The 7,710-nt window shown below is 31.8% G+C and overlaps 1 protein-coding gene across 1 annotated transcript; it reads left to right on the top strand.

The window, feature by feature from the left end:
* Positions 1-6,997, top strand: LOC135125259 (uncharacterized). Its single transcript, XM_064050704.1, has 2 exons — positions 1-374; positions 6,440-6,997. Exons 1-2 carry the CDS (start codon positions 44-46, stop codon positions 6,931-6,933), a joined length of 825 nt encoding a protein of 274 aa, XP_063906774.1. The 5' UTR covers positions 1-43; the 3' UTR covers positions 6,934-6,997.
* Positions 6,998-7,710: the final 713 nt, after the last annotated feature.

The following is a 7,710-nucleotide window of genomic DNA, read 5'->3' as shown; positions in this document are numbered from 1 at the left end:
GTCTGCTTGATGGACTTCACTCGGTCCGTGACATCCGTGCGATATGTTGCTGCCAGTCTTCCTCGTGTTGTTTGCATGTGCCCGTGCCAAGGACCTCCTGGAGCCGAAATTCCAGGTGCTCACTCCCGACGAGCTCATGGTCGAAGTGCCTCATTACGAGGACAAGAAATTGGTGACTTTCCGGATCGGAGTGAGGCGGGCGGGTCAGGATGAAGACGATCTGGAGTTGGGTGAAAATGACATCGACAACAATAGAGTTTTTATTTATGATCAGAGGCTGAAGTTGAAGGAGGGAGACGTCGTGAATTATTTACTCGCCTTTAGAGATAAAGGGGGTTATCGGGCGCTGAGCGGGAATTACTACTTTAATGGAGGTTAGTGGATTGATTGGTGGGTGTTTGGTAATTAAGATGTTTTGGATGTGGATGGAACTGCGAGTTTATGTTTAATTGGGGAGCGTGTGAGCGAGCGGAAAATGATGCATTTTGTAACATAGAGGTTTAATTTGTGGGTCGAAATGGAAGCGAAATAATGACAATGGGTTTTTGTTGACATTGTTGTGATATTGACGTTTTCGAGGCTATCTGATTGTGGAAAAAGGTAGAAATTGTAACGTTTTTAGAATTTGTCGTGTGGACTAAGAATAAATAAGTAAACAATAAACGCGGTATTTGAAAATACAGAGGGGTTAAGGATGTTACGGTGTGGTCGGCTTAGGGTTAAACAATGAGGAAACAATTTAACTGTCAATTTTCGTTATATGTTTCCCGCTTTATTAACCGCCGCGAATGATCAGCTTACTGTTCATTGTTATTTTCCATAAAAACAACAAAACCAGAAAACTCGTATGACGTAAAACGATTAATTGTTCGAGTAGTTTAAAAATAACACACCGAAATTTCCATTTTCGAAATCTCACAGTACACAGCAAAATTCGCTCATTCTTATTCAGTACTTTTCTGTAAAATCTAATTCGCGTCACAGGCTTTGTTTTCCACGTCTTTCAGGAAGCTTAAATTATCCTGATAAAATTCCGGTCTGCATTAAAATCGGATTAAATACGGCGCTTTAGAAGTGGGATTGGATTTTGGTTATAATCGATGTTTGTCAATCATTGTTAAAACTAAACGCAGTTGATTGGTTACTTGGTTGCTGCATGCTGTATCCTGCATGTGGCGTGTTTTTAGTAATAATTACGTTATCTGATTTAATGGGTTTCGGTTTAAATTTTTGCGATTATGTAACCGGTCATAGTTTTAGCGGAGGTGATTGATAGGGAATTCCATTTTGTTAAAACGTTTGTGTAAAAAAGAGCACGACTGCTGGTTTTTCGATTTTATTTTTGGCGATAAAAACATGATTGAAGGCAGCGATGGATTTTTGAAGAGTAGTCTTTTATTTCTTGAGCGTCAGCTAAGTAATGGAGTCCATTGAACGACTATAGATAATACTATCATGTTTTCTCGATGTTTATGTTTGAAATTGCAGAATCGAGTGAATTGAAATCTTGTAAACGTTTTAGGTTATCGAAAGCATTGCAATTTTTCCGAATAAATGTCATTTAAATGTTAAAAAGTAACATAGTCCTAAACTTGTGGTTCATGAATCTATGTTGAATTTTTATCTTAGATATGGAGTTTAGTTTAGTTTTTTAATTTTTCAATTTTTCAATTTCTCAATTTTCAATTTTTCGATTACCCATTAAATTTCTCGAAATTTCAGTTTTGCGATTTTAAATTTTCCGATTTTTCCCAATTTCTCGATTAATCGATTTTTTGACTTTTCGATGTCTCAATTTTTCAGTTTTGTAATTTTTCGGTTTTTTTGATTGTTGAATTTTTCAATGTCTCGATTTTTCATTTTTCGAATACCAACTGAATTTTTCGACATTTCAGTTTTGCGATTTTTCAATTTGTCGATTTTTCGATTTCTAGATTTTTCACTTTCTCAATTAATCGATTTTTTGTCTTTTCTACTTCAATTTTTCGGTTTTTCGATTTTTTTATTTTCTCATTTCTCGACTTTAATGTTTCGATTATCGACTTCCCTATTTTTCGATTCTTCAGTTTTTCAGTTGTTCAATTTTTCGACTTCTCGGTTTTACATTTTTCGATTTTAAAATTTTTCCATTTTTCAATTTCACAAATTTTCGAAATTTCGATGCTTCGATTTTTCGATTGTTGAAATTCCCATTTTTTGATTTTCCATTTTTTCAGTTTTTGGATTTTTTTACGTTTTAATTTTTAGATGTTTCGATTTTCTAATTTTTCCTTGTTTCGATTTCCCAATTTTCTGATTTTTCAGTTTTTTTCTTTAATTTTTCGATTTTTCAAATTTCAAATTTTACGATTTTTTCAGTTTTGGGACTTTTCAGTTTTTTTGATTCTTCAATTTTTCGATTTTTCGAATTTTATATTTTTCTTTCTGGATTTTTTAGTTTTTATAATTTTTCAGATCTTTGATTTTTTAATTTTTCGATTTTAAGATTTTTTGGGGAATTTACATTCGCTTTTTCAGTTTTTCAATTTCTCGAACTTCAATTTTTCGATTACGTATTCAATTTTTCCACATTTCAGTTTTCAGTTTTGCAAATTTTTCAGTTTTTCGATTTTTCAGTTTCTAGACTTCTCAATTAATCGATTTTTTGACTTTTCGATTTTGCTATTTTGTTTCGGTTTATCGACTTCTTTTCAATTTTTCCCTGTTTCAATTCTCCAGTTTTTTTTTTATTTTTCCGTTTTAAAATTTTCAGTTTTTCGAATTTTCACTTTTTCTATTTAACAAATTTACGAAATTTCTGTGTTTCGATTTTTCTACTTCTCGAATTTCAGTTATTAGATTTCTCGATATATTCATGTTTCGATTTCTTGATGTTTTAATTTTTCGATTTTTCAATTTTCCAATTTTTTAGTGTTTCCATTTTTTAGTTTTTCGACATTTCAGTTTTGGTATTTTTCAGTTAATTTGATATTTCAATTTTTCGATTTTTCAATTTTTCCATTTCTCAATTTCTCGATTATCGAATTTTTGACTTCGATCGCAGAATTTTTTGACTTTTCGATTTTTTTAGTTTTCCCGTTTCTTGAATTTTCAAGGTTTCGTTTCCTCGACTTCTCGATTTTTCGAATTTTCGGCTTTTCAGTTCTTTAAAATTGCAGTTTTTTCGATTTGTCTGTTTTTAGATTTTTCGATTGTTTAACTGTCCGATTTTTTTACTTTTTACATTTTTCAGTTTTTAATTTCTCGATTTTTCGATTTCTTTATATTTTGATGTATTGATTTTTGATGTTTCGATTTCTCGATTTTCGAATTTTCGGTTTTTCGATTTTTCAGCTTAGTGATTTTTCGATTTTCCAATTTTTCAATGTTTCGATTCTTCAATTTTTCCAATTTCCAATTTTCCGACATTTCTGTAATGGGATTTTTAAATTTTTTAATTTTTCAGTTTTTTGATTCTTCAATTTCTCGATTTTTTAATTTTAGATTTTTCGATATTTCCACTTTTGATTTCACGATTTTTTGACATTCCGATTACCAAATTTTTGAATTTTTAAATATATCAATATTTCAAGTTTTAGAATTTTCGATTTAACGGTTTTTTGACCTTTCGATTTCTCGACTTTTTAACTTTCGATATTTCAATTGTAGGATTTTTTAGTTTATTTGGTACTTTAATTTTTCTATTTGTCCATTTCTCGATTACTCAATTTTTTTATTTTTCCGTTTCTCTAATTTCCAATGTTTCTTTTTCCCGATTTCTCGATTTTTCAAATTTTCAGTTCTTCAATTTTTCTATTTTTCGACTCTTTAATTTTAGATATTTCGATTTTTCAGTTTTTCGATTTTTAAAATTGCAGTTTTTTCAATTTTTTAGTTTTTCAATTGTTCGATTTCACAATTTATCGAGATTTTGATGTTTCGACTTTTTTGTTGTTTATTTTCCGATTTCTCAATTTTTTTTACATTTAAGATTGTTCACTTTTTAATTTTTCGATTTTTTGGATTTCTGGATGTTTTGATTTCTCGATGTTTCAATTTTTCAATTTTTCGTGGTTCGATTTCTCGATTTTCGAATTCTCGGTTTTTCGATTTTTCAGTTTTTCGATTTTCCAATGTTTCGACATTTCAGTGTTGGGATTTCTCAATTTCTTGACTTTTCAGTTTTTTGATTCTTCAATTTTTCGATTTTTGAAATTTTAGGTTTTTCGATTTTCTCATTTGTGATTTTACGATTTTTTGATATTTTTAGTTTTTTTAATAACACATATATTAATTTTTCGAGTTTTAGAATTTTCGGTTTTCCGATTTTCCAATTTTGCGATTTTTCAGCTTTCGATTTCTCAATTTTTCGATGTTTTAGTTTTGGGATTTTTCTGTTTTTTCTATTCTTCAATTTCTCAGTAATTTCTCGATTAATTACTATTTTGACTTTTAGATTTCTCAATTTTTCGGCTTCTCGATTTTTTCATTTCTCCGCTTCTCGAATTTACAGTGTTTAGTTTTCTTGATTTTTCGATTTTTCAGTTTTTCAGTTCATTTTCTCGATTTTTCGACTTCTCGGTTTTAGATTTCACGGTTTTTCAGATTTTCGATTTTTAAAATTGCAGTTTGTTTGAATTTTCGGTTTTTAAATTTTTTGGAGTTTTCACTTTTTCAATTTTTCGATTTCACGATTTATCGATATTTCGATGTTTTGATTTTTCGATTGTTTAATTTCCCGATTTTTCACTTTTTCGATTTTTTTTGGATTTAAAATTTTTCAGTTTTTACGATTTCTGGATGTTTCAATTGTTCAATTTTTTCATCTTTCGATTGTTTAATTTACTGATTTTTCACTTTTTCGATTTTTTTTAGATTTAAAATTTTTCGATTTTTCAATTTCTCGATTAATCGTTTATTTGAGTTTTCGGTTTCTCAATTTTTCGATTTTTCAATTTTTCAGTCTTTCAGGTCTTCAATTTTTCAATTTTTTGACTTCTCGATTTTAGATTTTTCGGTTTTTCAGTTTATCGCTTCTTAAAATTGCAGTTTTTTTCGATTTTTCGGTTTTTAATTTTTCGATTTTTCAGTTTTTCAATTTTTCGATTTTACAATTTATCGAGATTTCGATGTTTCGATTTTTTTTGTTGTTTAATTTCCTAATTTTTCAATTTTTTTCTTTCATTTAACATTTCTCAGTTTCCAATTTTTCGATTTTACGACTTCTCGATTTCCGAATTTTTCGACTTTTCAGTTTTGGGGTTTTCCAATTTCTTGATTTTTCAGTTTTTTGATTGTTCAATTTTTCAATATTTTAAATTTTAGATTGTCGATTTTTTCATTTTTGATTTTACGAGTTTTTGATAGTTTTAGATTTTTTTAATATATCAATTCATCGCGTTTTAGAATTTTCGATTTCTCGATATCGACGGTTTTTCTAAATCTAGGCTTTTCGATTTAAAAAATTTTTCGGCTTTCCGATTTTTCTGTTTTTCAAATTTTCAATTTCTCAGTCTTTTGGCATTTCAGTTCTGGGAATTTTTCACTTTCTGTATTTTTCAATTTTTCCATACTTTAATAATTTCGATTTTTTAAATTTTAGATTTTTGGATTTTTTGATGTTTCGATTGCTCGTTTCTTCGATATTTTGACTTTTTGGATTTCGATTGTACGATTTTAAAAAGTTTTGATTTTAGTCTTGGAATTTTTCGGTTTTTTAATTCTTCAGTTTTTTGATTGTTTAAATTTTAGGTTTTTTGATTTTTTCATTTTTGATTTTATGGTGTTTTAATATTTTTTAATACATCAATTTTTCGAGTTTTAGAATTTTCGACTAGTCGACATCTCGGTTTTTGGATATCTAGATTTTTCGACTTTTAAAATTTTTCGACTTTCCGATTTTTTGGTATTTTTTCCATGTTTTAATATCCTGACTTTTTTAATTTTAGATTTTCACTTTGTAGAGATGATCAGAAAACAAAAATTGCAAAAATTTGTATAATTTTTCAAAGAAACGGGATTTGTTGGGCACACTTCAGGAGCCAGGCAAGTTCAGTCAAAATAACCTTCGTCGAATTTTTTTCAATTTTTTTAATTTAGCACAAAACTACTTCCTTCTAAAAATCAATACCCCGACATTGAACAATGCCCAAATTCCACTGTTTGCTTTTAAGCTATCAGAAACTCATTACCGTTCACCAAGATCCATTACCGAGTACACGTTTCAGGTACATCCATTATTCCAAACCGCTCTGTATTAATCAGACACGGAAATACCAAATGTGTCCGGACTGATAAATCCGAAGGAATAAAGTTCATTACGCAAATGACTTTATAAATTTCGATTTACTCGAGACGCGTAATTAAACTTAGGCTTTGATTGACGGAACGCTAATAGGGTTTCCAAGCACCTACGAAACATCTCCCCGACAAAATCAAACTACCACATGTTTTTTTCCAGTGTACTTCAAGAAGCGGTTCCGCCGCCACCGCTTCCGTCGCGACGCCCAGGACGCCACCACCACCGAAAAATCGCAAGACAACGTCGACGAAACCGAGGAGTTCGACCCGGTGGCGCCGCGCTTCGGGGGCGGCTTCGGCCACCACCACGGCCACAATTTCCCCAACCATCACCACCATCATCCGCATGGGTTTAATCCGTGGGGCGGCGGACCCAGGCAGCCGTACCCGGGTTTCCCGCAGGGAGGGCCGCCGCCGTTTGGGCCGCCCCCGAATTCCGGGAACGACTGCAATGATCACAGGCATGATATGTGTCACGGGAGGGATGTGGAGAGGTGGAGGAGCAGCACGGCGGCCCCGGCTACCTTAGATGTGGAGTACTACTGCCGGATTTGCGATAATAATCGGTTGCTAAGGAGGCCGGATGTTACGACACGGAGGACCACAACGACGGATGAGAGCTCGCCGGAAATTGATATCAGGTTTTCTGATTAGTCTTGTGGTGGAGAGGTGTGTTATTTATGGTGTATACGAAGTTTTTAATAAATGTAAGATTGAAGTTTGTGAGTTTTTTTTTTAAGATAGAACCTTGAAGCGTACACTGGTCATTGTTTTCGCCGGAGTTTGGTCAAATTATGTGGCACAGAATATTTTTGAAATAACGTAGGGAGCATTTAATACTTTATAAAGTGGAATGAGTTCTAAGAGCTCGATTCAAACATTTCTCGCAACTTTACTCGTTTGGAACATTTAGGGCGTATTTTAGTTTAATCACACATTTAGTTAGATGTATCATCGCGGAAAATGTACATATGGACCAGGAAGAATGTGCAGAATGGGAAAATACCACAGGGAAACAGGACTTAGTATATTCCAAGATTACACTGCTGTTACAAAGTTAACCTTGGTCATATTATTTACAGATTTAAGAAGTGTCTGCAAAAACAATAATGTCGTAGTTTAATTCAAGTAATTCATGGAAAGTTATTTTCGTTTCTACACTTAATTAAATCCAAAGGTCATGGGTGTTTCTTAACCGCTCAACACTATGTATGGATTTTGAAGGCAACTGAAAAAATTGGTCGAAGATTATTTCGACGGAACTTCCCTGGTCTCTGAAGCGTAGCCCAACGAAACGAGTTTTCAATTGCTAAGATTTCAGTTTTTCGATTTTTCCGTTTTTCATTTCTGCAATTTTTCGTTTCTTCAATTTTTCGATTTTCAGTTACTCAATTTTTCATTTTTTTTTGTTTCTTCAATTCTACGACATGT

The sequence above is a fragment of the Zophobas morio genome, unplaced genomic scaffold (genome assembly GCF_036711695.1).
Source record: "Zophobas morio isolate AGI-343-1 ecotype UQ-CSIRO unplaced genomic scaffold, CSIRO_AGI_Zmor_V1 ptg000002l, whole genome shotgun sequence".
Taxonomy (NCBI): domain Eukaryota; kingdom Metazoa; phylum Arthropoda; class Insecta; order Coleoptera; family Tenebrionidae; genus Zophobas; species Zophobas morio.
This window is presented reverse-complemented; position numbering and strand designations above follow the sequence as displayed.

Coding starts and splice junctions, on each gene's coding strand:
- LOC135125259 (XM_064050704.1), top strand. CDS start 44: ATGTTGCTGCCAGTCTTCCTCGTGTTGTTTGCATGTGCCCGTGCCAAG. Junction 375..6,439: donor GAATTACTACTTTAATGGAG/GTTAGTGGATTG, acceptor GTTTTTTTCCAG/TGTACTTCAAGAAGCGGTTC.